The sequence below is a fragment of the Trachypithecus francoisi genome, unplaced genomic scaffold, assembly GCF_009764315.1.
Source record: "Trachypithecus francoisi isolate TF-2019V2 unplaced genomic scaffold, Tfra_2.0 Lachesis_group11, whole genome shotgun sequence".
Taxonomy (NCBI): Eukaryota; Metazoa; Chordata; class Mammalia; order Primates; family Cercopithecidae; genus Trachypithecus; species Trachypithecus francoisi.
The window spans coordinates 21,401,127-21,415,729 of NW_022681456.1; the positions used below are offsets into that span (position 1 = coordinate 21,401,127).

A 14,603-nucleotide genomic window follows, 5' to 3' on the forward strand; every position below is an offset into this window, starting at 1 on the left:
CTCTGACAGCTCTTCAGCACTGTGTCATCTGTCTAACGCTGATAGGATAGAAAATCCCCTGGGCCATTTCTCCACTCAGTCAACTTGATTAAAAGAAACCCTGTTCCAGGTTACTTGCAGATGTGGGCCCCAGGCCCCTGGAGTCCGGGACTCACCTGTCCCAACGTGCATCTATTTTGGTAAAATGGATGAAGGGGAGAAATCTGCACCCATGTCACAGCAAGGAAGGCAGCAGAAATACCAACCAGAGGGGTCTCTGAGTGACAGCTCTGGCACGCCCAAGGCATTCCTGGGGAACTCTGAAGCCCTGGGTGGTGACAGACAACCCCAGGGGACTTACGATGGGGACATGCAGCAGAGATCGCTGGAGCCTGTTCTTTCGGTGTCACTCCCAGCTGCCGTCTTGAAGCGGACCTGCCCAGACAAGTTGCCTGGAATTGTCTCTTTGCAGCCTCTGTAGGATTGTTGTGGAATGATCTGACATTCCACAGTATCTGAAATCAGGCCCTGGCGAGCACAGGTCTTGGCACCCAGATGCCATCTGGCCTCCCAAAGTGCTGACATTATGTGTGTGACCCGCAGCACCTAGCCTGCCCTTTCTTCTTGTCAGGCAGGTTTGGCTGAGACACCTCTTCTGGAGAGAGTCCTCCCCTCAGCCTCCAGCCCCAGCAGTGCTTGCCCCATCATGCGCCCAGGCCTCCAGGGCACTAACCACCATCCCCTACTTGAGATGCAAACCCCTAAAGGCCAGCAGTTGGCCTGATTTGTTTACTTGCTCATTCCCCCAAGGCTTGGACTCATGCTGGGCGCAGAGCTGGGGCTCCCGCAACAGTGGTGGGCAGAATCATCTAGCAAAGGTGGAGGGCCTGCAGGGACCTGCCTGTCTGCAGGCAGCATTCCCAGGGTCCCCAGGGCCTCCAGCCCTCAAGGCAGAGGATCTGAGGGAGATGTGGGGGTGCCCACAGCCTGACTCTCATTTTCCTCTCTGCAGTTGCGTTACTGAACAGGCAAGGTTAACCTCAGAGGTCACGAAAGACATTTTTAGGCCCACGAGACAGGCCAGGCCATGACCACTTCCCTTTTTTGAAGAAAACCTCTCCTCCTGGAGCCTAAGGGAGCACTCAGCTGCGTTGTGACAGGCATTTGTTTAGGGTTTAACTTCCTTGAGTAACAAGCAGTTTCTCAAGTGTGGTGAAGGGGGACCTGCCTCCCCACACCCCCGCGCACACGGGTCTGAGGAGCCATTCACGGGCCCCTCGTGGTGCCGATAGTGTAGGGGTGCAGTCCTGGCTGGCCGTTCTCAGGGAAGGCGGTTCCCACAGGGTCACCTCAGCAATGTGGCAGCCGGGGGGATGGTCCCTGCCCGTCTGGTCTAACCTGTGACAGGTTTTGGCTACACCACCACGAGTTATAAGACCAGTAGGCTGGGTCCTCACTGCCCCTGGCTCATCTCTGCATGTCGCCGGGTTTCTCAAGGAGCTCAGACCGCAAGTGAGTGAGCGTTTCCACTTTCCTCAGAGAAGAGAGATTGCGCTCCAAAGTGTAATGGCGAAAGCGCCACCACCTCCTGTTCCACCAGATATGATTCTGACTATGGAGCAGGTGGAGGCTGCAGGGGCCTCACATGCCAGCTCCTGGATGAAGTGTATATGAGTACAGAGCCCCGGGCTACATAGTGAGGGAAGGCAGCCAACTCGGGACTTATCGGACCTGTGGCCTCTGCGCTCCCAGCATGTATGAGACTGAGATGGCAGCTTGGACCTCAAGGAAAGACAGGCGGGAGGAGGCACGAAGGGAACCTCTCTACTCGATTCTCTTTGTATGACACAGGAAGTCCACAAAGCCTCTGAGATGTGTTTTCTTATTCTTTTGTGATCCCAAAACCCCTTTCCAAAACAACATTTAAATGAGTGTTCTGTGCTGTGTGTTCAAATGAAGATAATTAGATGCCAGTGGCTTTACAATGTGGGTTGCATTCCATTTTCCCAAGCGCCCAGGCCCTGGGTCTCCAGGCCGCTGCCCATCGTGGCCACCCCTCTGCTCACCAGGGAGGCCAGACAGGAACCCTGCAGCTGCCAGAGCAAGCACGTCCCACAGCCTCAAGAGGCCTCCCAGAAGGTGTCCAGATTCCCACAGGCAGAGAGAGGGACTGAGAGGCTGAAGTGAAGTGACCGTGCCTGCCCAGCCCGGGACTGAGAGCCCGAAGACCAGCTTTCCAGACTCTGTCCTGGAACCCTCTTGGCCCTCAGCAAATCCCCTCCTCCTGGCCTGAAACAGAATTTAGGCTTCTTGCAGAGATGTCTTCTGTGGAGAACCAGAAAGCTTGAGCACACCCTGACTGTCCCGGGACACAGCTGCTGAGCAGGGTGCAGGAGCCACACGCACCGGATCTTTCAAGGCACATCAGTGACAGATCTGAGCACGGCTGGTCCAGCCAGGACACTGGGCTCCTGCAGCCCCAAGCCTCTAAATGCGGTGCTTCAGCTCTAGCTTGGCCACCGTGGCCCGGTGCACCTCGTCAGGGCCGTCGGCAAAGCGCAGGGCTCGGGCCCAGGTGAAGAACTGAGCCAGTGGGTAGTCGCCACTCAGGCCCGCCGCTCCGAAGGCCTGGCAGACACAGGGTGGAGGGAGGCGGCCCTGGGTCAGCCCTTGTCTCTGAGGGCCCCATGAATGATAGCTTGCTTTTGATGGGCCATAACAACCATCTTCCCGGACTTCCCCTGTGGCACCTATGTGACACAATCACTAATATTCCATAGGGCTTCCGTGGGGCCACACCTGCCATCCCACGGCCTCCAGACTCCCCAGGTCCACTCTGCAGGTGCCTTCTGCCCCATGTTGGGGCCGGGGGTTAGGATCTGAGGAGGCGGCCTCCCTGCATGGTAAAGAGCCTGGGCTCCGGGCTTATGAAAACCCAAGTTCATGTGAATTTGAGGTCAGCTACTTGCAAGCTCAGTGACCTGGACAAGTCACTTTACTTTTCTGTGCCTGTTTCCTCACATTAAAAATGGGGGTAGGATGGCACCCCCCACCTTGCTGGGTCATTCTGAAGAGGAAAAGGAAAGTTGCATGCATGGTGAGTGGGTGACACAGGGTGTCTGCCAGGGTCTACGGGAGGCTGGGTGGCTGAAGACAGGGGAGTTTGGCATCTGGTATTGATGGTTCAAATAAGCCAACTGTCTAGTCTGTGCTCACCTGAATCGCACGATCAATCACTCGGGAGGCCATGGATGGGGCGACCATTTTAATCATGGCTATATCCAAGGCTGCAGCCTGTAAGGAAGAGGAGATGTGATTATAAAAGACCCAAGGGCAGCCTGGGTGGCAGAGTGAGAACCCCCCGCCCCCCATCTCTACTAAAAATACAAAAACTAGCTGGGCATGGTGGCATGTGCTTGTAGTCCCAGCTACTCGGGAGGCTGAGGTGAGAGGATTGTCTGAGTCTGGGAAGTCGAGGCTGCAGTAAGCCAAAACTGCAACCCTGCACTGAAGCCTGGACAACAGAGTGAGACCCCATCTCAAAAACAAACAACAGGCCAGGTGTGGTGGTTCAGGCCTGTAATTCCAGCACTTTGGGAGGCCGAGGCAGGCAGATCACCTGAGGTCAGGAGTTCGAGACCAACCTGGCCAACATATAGTGAAATCCAGTCTCTACTAAAAAATACAAAAGTTAGCTGGGCGTGGTAGTGCATGCCTGTAGTCCCAGCTACTTGGGAAACTGAGGCAGGAGAGCTGCTTGAACCCGGGAGGCAGAGGTTGCAGTGAGCCGAGATCATGCCACTCTACTCCAGCCTAGGCGACAAAGCGAGGCTCCATCTCTCAAAAACAAAACAAAAAACCAAACAACAAAAAAGACCCGAGGCAGAAAGCTTGGAATAATGATCAGATTCCCAGGAGGAAGTCAAACACCAGGGTCCACAACGGAGGCCCCAAGGTCTCGCTGATGTGAGCTGGGTGAGGCTGCCCCTGCCTGGTATACAGCTAGACAGCAACCAGGGATGAAGGGTGCCATGTTGGCAACTACTATCTTATGTTGCAAGATGTGAAGCAAGTGCGGGGAGAACGTGGCTGTCTTCCCAGGTGGCGGGGAACAGCCAGCACACACTGAAGGGACAAGGGGGAGGGGCCTGTGCTTTGCTCAGGGTCATGGCCAGCTCTGCCTCCAAGCAGCAGTGGACCAAGGCCAGTCAGGGCTCTGGGAAACCGAGCTACAGTGATCTGCCCTGGGGCAGGGTGTTCAAGGGGGACACCCAGCAGCCTCCACCATATCTAGCATGCCAGTGTCAAAGAACCAGGAACTGTGAACCTGGGTTGGTCCCTGACGGCTGAGGATCTTGGGTAGGGGTAGAGGCTGCCCCACAGAAGGCTGGACAAAGCACGGTCAACATGGCATTGTACTTGGTCATCACAGGCACTTAGAAAGAGCCTTAGTCTGGGTAACATGGTGAGACCCGGTCTCTACAAAAAATAAAGAATTAACTAGGCATGGAGGTGTGCGCCTGGAGTCCCAGCTACTTAGAAAGCGAGGCTTCAGTGAGCCATGATGTACCACTGCATTCCAGCCTGGCTACAGAGTGAGGCCCTGTCTCAAAAAATAAATAAATAAAAGCTTAAAAAGAGCCTTAGTTAATGACTAATGTCACACTTGAAAATAAGCCTCTATTTTGCTAATTCAATATTCAGATGAAGGCCAGTAGAGGGTCCCTTTTCCCTTACTTATCCTTAGGTTGTCCAACACCTCCACCAATGGCCCTGGGAGTCCAGGGCCACCCAGGGGCGCTGTGGCCCCATCAGACCCACTGCCTTGGACTAAGTAGCTCACCAGGTCAGTAAAACACAAAGGCCAGTCCTCTCTTCTTCAATTTTTGAAAAACTGCCAAAATAGCTCCAAGTAGAGGTGAAATAGTTTCTAATGTCGAGAAGCCAGGCTCTCATGCTTTGCTGAATGAGGAGGAAGAATCTCTGCCTCTGGGAGGCCCCTTCGTGCCCCTGCCCCTACCTTGTTTCCTGCCAGGTCCATGAGGTGGGCAGCTCTCAGCACCAGCAGCCGTGCCTGCTCAATCTCCACGCGCGACTGTGCGATGTCCGCCAGCACTGTGCCCTGCTCCACCAGGGGCTTCCCAAAGGCCACGCGGGACTTCACCTGTCGACACAGGAGATGGGCTGAGGACACGCTGGGCTGGGGGTGGTCACAAGAGGTGGGGGCTGGTGGCCTGAAGAGTTGGGTGGAAGCAGACAGGACAGAGCAGGGGAGGAGAGTGAAAGCAGGACCGTGCAGCTTCTCAGCCAAGGTGCCTGTGTGCAGCCACGGGCCATTTCCAGGGAGTAGGTCTGACACACAACCTTCATGTGCGCCACAGCCAGCCACAGCCCACAGGGTACCTGTAACAAATTGCTTCCAAGAACCCTTTATTCCAGCCATTGTACATCTGGGCAGGCCTGGCTACCAGACAGGAGCAGTTATAGATCTGAGCCAGCATCTGGTCCAAGGCTACTCGGCGCAGGCGAAGGGTGCCCTCTGCTGACCGCAACACCCCTTCCCGCCCTACAGCTCCAGTGGAAGCAAGGTCCCCCCCCTCAGCCCCCTCTCTTGCTCCCGGCCTTCCGCTGTGGGCGGCTTTATCTGCAATGGGGATTTTAAATTCTGAAAGTCACAAGGCATCAGAAAAGGTTCTAAGTATTCCTTTTTTTTCCTGTTTTATTTATTATTTTTCCTTCTTTTTAAAATTTTTTTGGAGACAGGTTCTCACTTTCTTGGCCTCTCAAAGTGCTGGGATCAGAGGCGTGAGCCACTGCACCCGGCCAGCCTGCTTAAAACAGTAATATCAACAACAAAAAACAAAAACATTATTTTGCATCAAAGCTAACAACAGCCTGTTTACGTTTCTTTTTTTTTTTTCTTTCCCCCCAGACAGGGTGTTGCTCTGTTACCCAGGCTGCAGTGCAGTGGCACAGTCACAGGTCGCTGCAGCCTTGACCTACCAGGCTCAGGAGATCCTCCCACCTCAGCCTCCTGAGTAGCTAGGACTATAAATGCATGCCATCACACCCGGCTTTTTTTTTGTGTGAGACGGAGTATATCTCTTGTTGCCCAGGCTGGAGTGCAATGGTGTGATCTCGGCTCACTGCAACCTCCACCTCCCAGGTTCAGGCAATTCTTCTGCCTCAGCCTCCCGAGTAGCTGGGATTACAGGCATGTGCCACCACGCCCAACTGATTTTATATTTTTAGTAGAGACAGGGTTTCTCCATGTTGGTCAGGCTGGACTCGAACTCCCAACCTCAGGTGATCTGCCTGCCTTGGTCTCCCAAAGTGCTGGGATTACAGGTGTGAGCCACAGCACCCGGCCAGCCTGCTTAAAACAACAACAACAACAACAACAACAACAACAACCAAAAACATTATTTTGCATCAAAGCTAACAGCTTGTTTTTGTTTCTGTTTTTTTTTTTTTTTTCCCCAGACAGGGTGTTGTTCTGTTACCCAGGCTGCAGTGCAGTGGCACTGTCACAGGTCGCTGCAACCTCGACCTCTCAGGCGCAGGAGATCCTCCCACTTCAGCCTCCTGAGTAGCTAGGACTACAAATGCATGCCATCACACCTGGCTAATTTATTCATTTATTTATTTATTTTTGAGACAGAGTATCGCTCTTGTTGCCCAGGCTGGAGTGCAATGGTGTGATCTTGGCTCACCGCAACCTCCGCCTCCCAGGTTCAGGCAATTCTCCTGCCTCAGCCTCCCAAGTAGCTGGGATTACAGGCATGTGCCACCACGCCCAATTAATTTTATATTTTTAGTAGAGACAGGGTTTCTCCATGTTGGTCAGGCTGGACTCGACCTCCTGACCTCAGGTGATCTGCCCACCTTGGCCTCCCAAAGTGCTGGAATTACAGGCGTGAGCCACCACGCCCAGCCCCACCTGGCTAATATTTTTAATTTTTTAATTTTAATTTTTTTTTTTTGAGACAGAGTCTTGCTTTGTCACCCCAGCTGGAGTGCAGTGGTGCGTTCTCAGCTCACTGCAACCTCCACCTCCTGGATTCAAGTGATCCTCCTGCCTCAGCATCCCAAGTAGCTGGGATTACAGGCATGTGCCACCAGGCCCAGCTAACTTTTTTATTTTCAGTAGAGACGCGATATCACCATGTTGGCGAGGCTGGTCTTGAACTCCTAATCTGAAATGATCCGCCTGCCTCGGCCTCCCAAAGTGCTGAGATTACAGGCATTGGCCACCACGCCCGGCCTTATTTTTTTTTTTTTATAGAGATGAGGTTTTGCCATATTGCCCAGCCTACTCTCAAATTCCTGGGCTCAAGCAGTCTGCCTGCCTCGGCCTCTCAGAGGGCTTGGAGTGAGTCACCACACCTGGCCACAGTCTTTTTTAAAAAAATTTAAACGTATATAGTGAACAATTTCTCCATGTTAAGGAATAGATTTCCACAGCATCATTTAAAGTCTCACTGTATGTCATCTCGTGGTTCATTTGTCCAATAGTCATTGTTATCCTTATAAGTTGTTCAGAATTTTGCTATCTGAATGAGCACTGTAGTGAACCTCCTAGTAGCAAATCTTTTGTAGATTCCTAATTACTCCAACCAAGTCCTCAGTGGAGGTGCCATGTTCATGCTATGCACTTTCTGGAGACTTCTGTCTGATTCATTCAGTCCAATTGTTCTGCCAGGTTGAATTTAATGCCACATAGGGCTGAAGCACCATAACTGAGTCCACAGACAGGAGCGTTTTACTTAGAAAGAAAAAATAACTGGTCAGTCTTAACTAAAAAGGGTGTAAATCACAGGTTTGCTCAGTAATCAAAAATGCAGACTGCCTCTGTTCTTTCAATAGCAGTTCTTGTGAGACACTGGTTTTGGTCTCAGGGTTTGGGTCACCTTTCTGAAATTGATAATCACCAATTTGAATTCCTGTCCTGGCAGCAGCTGTCTTTTAACCTAGGTTTCCAAACTTTGGGGGCCGTGGGGTCATGGCAGAATAAAGTTTTCTGGATGTGCTGTGGAGGAGGGTGGTACAGGCCAGATGATGGAACCCTAAGGACAAAAACAAGCCACATGGGGTCTCCCTGGTGTCTGATTGATTGATTGATTGATTTTTAAAGAGACAGGGTCTCACTCTGTCACCCAGGCTGGAGTGCAGTGGTGTGATCACTGCTCACCGCAGCCCTAAACTCCTAGGTTCAAGCGATCCTTCTGCCTCAGCCTCCCGAGTAGCTGGGACTACAGACACATGCCATCATGTCTGGCACTTAAAACTCTTTCTTTTTGGCCGGGCGCGGTGGCTCACACCTGTAATCCCAGCACTTTGGGAGGCCGAGGTGGGTGGATCACGAGGTCAGGAGATCGAGACCATCCTGGCTAACACGGTGAGATTGAGACCATCCTGACTAACACGGTGAAACCCTGTCTCTACTAAAAATACAAAAAATGAGCCAGGTGTGGTGGCGGATGCCTGTAGTCCTAGCTACTCAAGAGGCTGAGGCAGGAAAATGGTGTGAACCCGGGAGGCAGAGGTTGCAGTGAGCCAAGATTGTGCCACTGCACTCCAGCCTGGGCAACAGAATGAGACTCCATCTCCAAAAAAAAAAACAAAACTTTTTTTTTTGCTGGGCACGGTGGCTCATGCCTGTAATCCCAGCACTTTGGGAGCCCAAGGCAGGCAGATCACGAGGTCAAGAGATTGAGACCATCCTGGCCAACATGGTGAAACCCCATCTCTGAGGCTGAGGCAGAATTGCTTGAACCTGGGAGGTGGAGGTTGCAATGAGCCAAGATCACCCAGACTGCACTCCAGTCTGGTGACAGAGCAAGACTCAATCTCAAAGAAGAAAAAAAAACATTTTTTTTTTTAATAGAGACTGAGTCTCTCTTTTTTGCTTAGGCTTGTCTCAAATGCTTGGCTTCAAGCAACCCTCCTACCTAGACCTCCCAAAGTACTGGGATTATAGCAGTGAGCCACTGCACCCAGACTGATTTTTAATAATGTGCTAGCAGCATGACCTTTACACCTTGGAACCTTGCCCTCTGCTGCTAGAGAGCCTGGCCTTTCCGGTCACCTCGACAGAGTGGGTTCTATTCTGCTCTGAATCCAAACTGCAGCAAAGTAGCAGATGCAAAGCAAAGACAGGAACGCAACTTCTTGGCAAGGACATCACCTTGCTTCACCTGCTGGGACTGCATTCAGAAAACAGGTAAGAATTGAAGTCCGACAGCAAAGCAGAAGGTGGTGGTTCTGAGTCAGTGCTAGGCGCAGGGGGAAGCACTCACGCGGGCCTTCATGAGCGCCAGGGCCCTCTCTGAGAACCCGATCAGCCTCATGCAGTGATGGATCCTGCCAGGGCCCAGTCTGCCTTGAGCGATCTCAAAGCCTCGGCCAGGGCCCAGGACCATGTTCTCTTTGGGCACACGCACATGCTCAAATCGGACTTCACCATGGCCACCTGAAAGACCCAAATGATCACTGTGAGCAATCGCCATAGTCATTTCCCTTGTATGTGTTTCTTCCTCACCTCAGTCTGGGTTATCTGCTGGCAATGTCCCTGCCCTTTATTTAGTCTTCTTACTGGGACATGGTTAAAGGGAAAAGGATGGCAGGAAGGAGCCTGTTAAACACAGAAAATGAATCATGGATTTATAATGGCAAATGAATATTCTGTGATTCCTTTTATAAAAACATAATGCCATCTTAAGCTGAAGCTCCTAGTGGTTTGTGACAATGTAGTGATCCTATGAAAACACTGAAAGGAAAAATATGAACACTGTTAGCAGAGAACCAAACTAGGAGCAGACCAAACCAGGGCTGTGACCTAGAGGTCAGTTGTTCACACTGGGGCTTGGAAGAGTAGGTCTGGGGTCCACTTCCTGCCTCTGCCCTGTATGGCTTCCTGTGTTACAGACTCCCGCTTACCTTCTAAGTTTAGAAGAGGGAAAAAATGCATAAATGCCTGTCTGAAATCCGCCTGCATGGTTGATATTCATGTATGGAAATGAAATGTAGGAGCATGTGACTCTCCAAATATCATACCCTCAGACGTGGGATGTAGCAGGTCCTGAACAAGAGCAGGGGCTCCCCAACGGCATTTCCTGGGGACCAGACCCACACCCAAGGGTGACACCACCCCTGGACGTCTCACCTGGTGCATCCTCCAGTCCATACACTGTCAGAGGCCGGATGATTTTTATCCCTGGGGTATCCATGGGAACCAAGAGCACGGACTGCTGCTGGTGTCTTGGTGCATGTGGGTCTGTTTTTCCCATAAACACACAGAGTTGGCAACGAGGATCCAGGATGCCTGCCAGGAAAGGAGAGAGACAGACCCCATCATCTGACACCAGGGCCATCAAATCTCTACCCACATGGTCCTGGCCCAAGAAAGGCACAGCAAGGAAGCAGACAGATCAAATCTTTAAGGCTCTATGTAATCAGATGAGCATCTGCAGACTGCTGACCAGAAATAAGAGTAAATTGGGTTTTGTCCCAGTGAGGAATAAATCCAACATCATAAGAGCAAATTTTTAAAAGCATCACATAGAGTAGAAAATATAATTTAGAGACAAGAGGACGAAAACTGCTACTTGATCCCTGCCAGCTGGCTCGGCTCCCACAGGTGGTGAACACACAACGGCTCTGGGCCTGGGCCTTGGAATCAGGTGAACCTTTGACTCTGGGTTCTCTACATGCCGGCTGGGGGCTCATATCCCAGGCAAGTGGAGAGATTCCTGGGGTCACATGCAGGGAGGCATCCATCCATGTGTGGGTACCAGGGAAGTCCCTGCCCTGCAAAGCACCGCCTCTGAGAACAGCGTGCTCCATGGAGTAACCCTCCTATTCTCCCAGCTGCCTCTGCTGGGGGCACTAAGTGACAGAATCTCCTTTGTGTCAACTTGAAAAAGCAGAGGCGCCTCCCAGGCATTGAGAGGTGTGCCTATCAGTACAGACTCCCTGATGTGCATCTGAAAAGTGCATTTTAGGCCAAATACCTGTGATCCACCATTTGTGACCATTTATGACATAGAAGCTGTCCTCCTCTCTGATGGAAGCCTCAATATTGGTGGCATCTGAAGAGGCAACCTGAGTGGGGAGCACATTCCAGTCAGAGCTGCCGGTAGACAGCCCGTGTTTCCTGCGGGGCTGACAACAACAGGGCCAAGCAAGTGGGTGGCAGCCCAGGCAAGGTACCTGGGGCTCGGTCATAGCAAAACAGGAGCGGGCTTTCCCCTCCAGTAGAGGCATCAGCCAGCGAGCCTTCTGCGCTTCGGTGCCATACCTTACCAGCAGCTCCATGTTGCCCGTGTCAGGCGCAGAGCAGTTACATATCTGAGAAGGAAAAGGAGCGTGACCACGACTGTCATGTCCTCTTCTAAAAAAAACAGGGTCAAGCTCTGTCACCCAGGCTGGAGTATTGTGGGACGATCATGGCTCACTGCAGCCTCGACTTCCTCAGCTGAAGCCATCCTCCCGTGCCTCAGCTTCCCAAGCAGCTGGGACTACAGGTGTGCACCATCACACCCGAGTAATTTTTTTATTTTTTTGTACATACAGGGTCTCACTATGTTGGACAGGCTGGCGTCGAACTCCTGGCCTCAAGTGATCCCCCACACTTTGGCCTCCAAAAGTACTGGGATTACAGGTGTGAGCCACCATGCTGGGCCTTCTTCGTCAATATTTCAAGCTTCAAGTTGGATGGGCATGGTGGCTCACGCCTGTAATCCCAGCCGAGGTAGGTGGATCACCTGAGGTCAGGAGTTCGAGACCAGCCTGGCCAATATGGTAAAACCCTGTCTCTACTAAAAATACAAAAATTAGCCAGGTGTGGTGGCATGTGCCTGTAATCCCAGCTACTCGGGAAGCCGAGGCAGGAGAATCACTTGAACCCAGGAGGCAGGGGTTGCAGTGAGCCAAGACTGCATCACTGCACTCCAGCCTGGGTGACAGAGCGAGATTCCATCTCAAAAAAAAAAAAAGTTCAAGTTCATGCTGGTGCTTCTGAATCTGGTCTATCTGTTTAGGAGTGAGTTCTTTTGAAGATCAGGATGTTCCCACACACTGAGGAAAACTTTAAAGAAGGTACCTCGGGGGCATACAGGGACGTGCCCATGAGCTCACACAGATGTGCATATTCCACATTGGTCAGTCCTGCTCCGTATTTTTTCTCAGGATCAGCCTCCAAGGGTAGAAAAAGGTTCCAAAGTCCTTCAGCCTTGGCTTTCTCCTATCATGGGGAAAATAAGTCAGGAAACTATAGTGGAAGATTTCATTTTATTTTGAACCGTGGAAAACAATGACACGGATTGGAGGAAACAAGGCAGACAACCAAACATGCATGTGTGACCAAAAAAATGGTATGAGGAGCTGGGTGTGGTGGCTGCACCTGTGGTCCCAGCTACACAGGAGGCTGAGGTGAGAGGATCACATGAGCCCAGGAGTTTGAGACTGCAGTGAGCTATGATCACACCACTGTGCTCCACCCTGGGTGACTAAGCAAGACCCTGTCTCAAAAAAAAAAAAAAAAAAAAAAAGAGATGGTGGCTCACGCCTGTAATCCCAGCACTTTGGGAGGCCGAGGCGGGCAGATCACGAGGTCAGGAGTTTGAGACTAGCATGACCAACATGGTAAAATCCCATCTCTACTAAAAATACAAAAATTAGCTGGGCATGGTGGCATCTGCCTATAATCCCACTTACTCGGGAGGCTGAGGCAGGAGAATCGCTTGAACCTGGGCAGGGGGGGAGGGGGGGAGCGGCACGGAAAAAAAAAGTAGATGATGATTGCATTATGCTCCTGAGAATCTCAAGTAATTTCAAAACTAACACAATCCAAGGTTCACCTGATAAGGAACAGCAGGTGTTTCTGTTTATCAGCTGAAGTGACAGCACTGGGAGAAAACACAGAAACTCAGCTCACAGTGGATTTGGCCCTCTAGCTGTGACATTACAGGCTCTCTAGAGAGAGATGTATTAGCTGATACAGCACTGTTTCAAATTTACGTCATTCAAATATGCATGAGATAGGCCCAACTTGCCCTGGCTTTCTAAGGCCAAGCATTCCGCTGCCTGGGCTGTGCAGTCACACCTGAGCCATGTGCCTGTGACACAGGCACAGCAAGAGCAAGAGATGGAAACTGAGTCATGATGAGCTAGCTGGCTCTTTCTGAGATGATGGAAGCAAAGATCGTTCAACTTGGCACTCCTGTATCTTCACTGCCTGGGATGGCTCAGGTGAACCCGGTGGGGTCGGGGAGAGTGTGCCATGGTATTGGGGTCTTACCACCTCACCATGGCTGCTTTACCTTGAGGTTTTCGATCAGTGGGGAGGGGCTCCACCTGGCTGCTGAGGCCTGGTGACTCTGCAGCTCTGGCTCCGCAGGGTACACATGCTGCTCCATGAAGTGCTTCAGCCGGTGATACAGCTCTCTGACAGGTGGAGAGAGGCTCTCTGGAGAGATAACCAGACCTCCCCTTGAGGCACGAGCTGGGGAAGCTTCTGGAACGGAGCTATAACTCCTGGTGCCTATGGGGTACCACCGGGACTGGGGCCTGGCCCACGTGTGACAGGACCTTGTTAACGGATTTTTGAAGGGCATCTCTTTGAAAACCCGGAACCCTTCTTTGACTGCGAAGTCCCATGCCAGGTTAGACACAAATTCGGTCAGCTTTCCAGTTTGTTCCGCATGCGCGGAGCTTGCTTGCCCTAAGCAGAATCAAAGAAAAACAGTGATTACTCCCACACAACCCATCACAGGGATGTTAACATGTGATGACATTGTCACTTCAGCAGCTATTGTCATTTGCTGAGCACTAGCTCAGTACCAAACACTAAGAGCCACTATAGCTCACTGAATCACCAAAGCAATACAACTGCTTTCACCTGCACTTTGCAGGCAAGAAAACTGAGTCTTAGAGAAGGAGGTGACTTGGACGAACTGGAATTTAGGGGGCTGGGGGCCAGAGTCCAACTCAGGACTTCCTGCTCCCTGCTGTTGATCTCTGCTTTCCTAAAAGGCTACATTTAATCAGTAACACCCCAGATCACCTCTGCCATTGCCAGTGGGCTGTAAGAAGTCCTGCATCCTAGACCACCCTTGCTACAAAATTGATAACAGCAATGCCACAACTGACTAGAGGAAGAGTCAATTTCTAGACACCACTGTCTCTGGATGGAATCAACTCCAGCATCATTCAACTCATTATTTGGCTCTTGCACCGTCTCTTTCTTCTTTTAAAATGTGCATCAATACTTTTTTTACAAACACATTTTTCCCCATTAAAAAAAATTAAGGTGGCCAGGTGCGGTGGCTCATGCCTGTAATCCCAGCACTTTGGAAAGCCATGGTGGGCGGATTACTTGAGGTCAGGAGTTTGAGACCAGCCTGGCCAACATGGAGAAACCTCATCTCTACTAAAAATACAAAAATTAGCCAGGCATGGTGGTGCCTGCCTGTAATCTCAGCTACTCAGGAGGCTAAGGCAGGAGAATCATCTGAACCTGGGAGGCAGAGGTTGCAGTGAGCCGAGATCGTGCCATTGCACTCCAGCCTGGGTGACAGAGTGAGGTTCCCGTCTCAAAAAAAAAAAAATTAAGGTGTGGTGTA

At 51.4% G+C, this 14,603-nt stretch overlaps 1 protein-coding gene across 7 annotated transcripts in view; it reads right to left on the reverse strand.

The window, feature by feature from the left end:
* Positions 1–1,840: 1,840 nt before the first annotated feature.
* The window catches only part of ACAD10 (acyl-CoA dehydrogenase family member 10), a 72,669-nt gene continuing 59,906 nt past the window's right edge, over positions 1,841–14,603 (reverse strand). For 3 of the 7 annotated variants that reach the window (XM_033220571.1, XM_033220569.1, XM_033220567.1), the window contains 9 exons: positions 13,302–13,702; positions 12,083–12,223; positions 11,191–11,328; positions 10,992–11,082; positions 10,145–10,303; positions 9,279–9,451; positions 5,000–5,143; positions 3,196–3,273; positions 2,420–2,607 (listed from right to left, as the gene is read on the reverse strand). In XM_033220571.1, the coding sequence (XP_033076462.1) occupies positions 2,467–2,607; positions 3,196–3,273; positions 5,000–5,143; positions 9,279–9,451; positions 10,145–10,303; positions 10,992–11,082; positions 11,191–11,328; positions 12,083–12,223; positions 13,302–13,702 (1,466 nt within the window). In that variant the 3' untranslated portion in view covers positions 2,420–2,466. Of the gene's footprint in view, positions 2,608–3,195; positions 3,274–4,999; positions 5,144–9,278; positions 9,452–10,144; positions 10,304–10,586; positions 10,789–10,991; positions 11,083–11,190; positions 11,329–12,082; positions 12,224–13,301; positions 13,703–14,603 lie in introns of those variants that run through there. The other 4 variants (XM_033220565.1, XM_033220568.1, XM_033220570.1 and 1 more) reach the window with 4 other exon arrangements.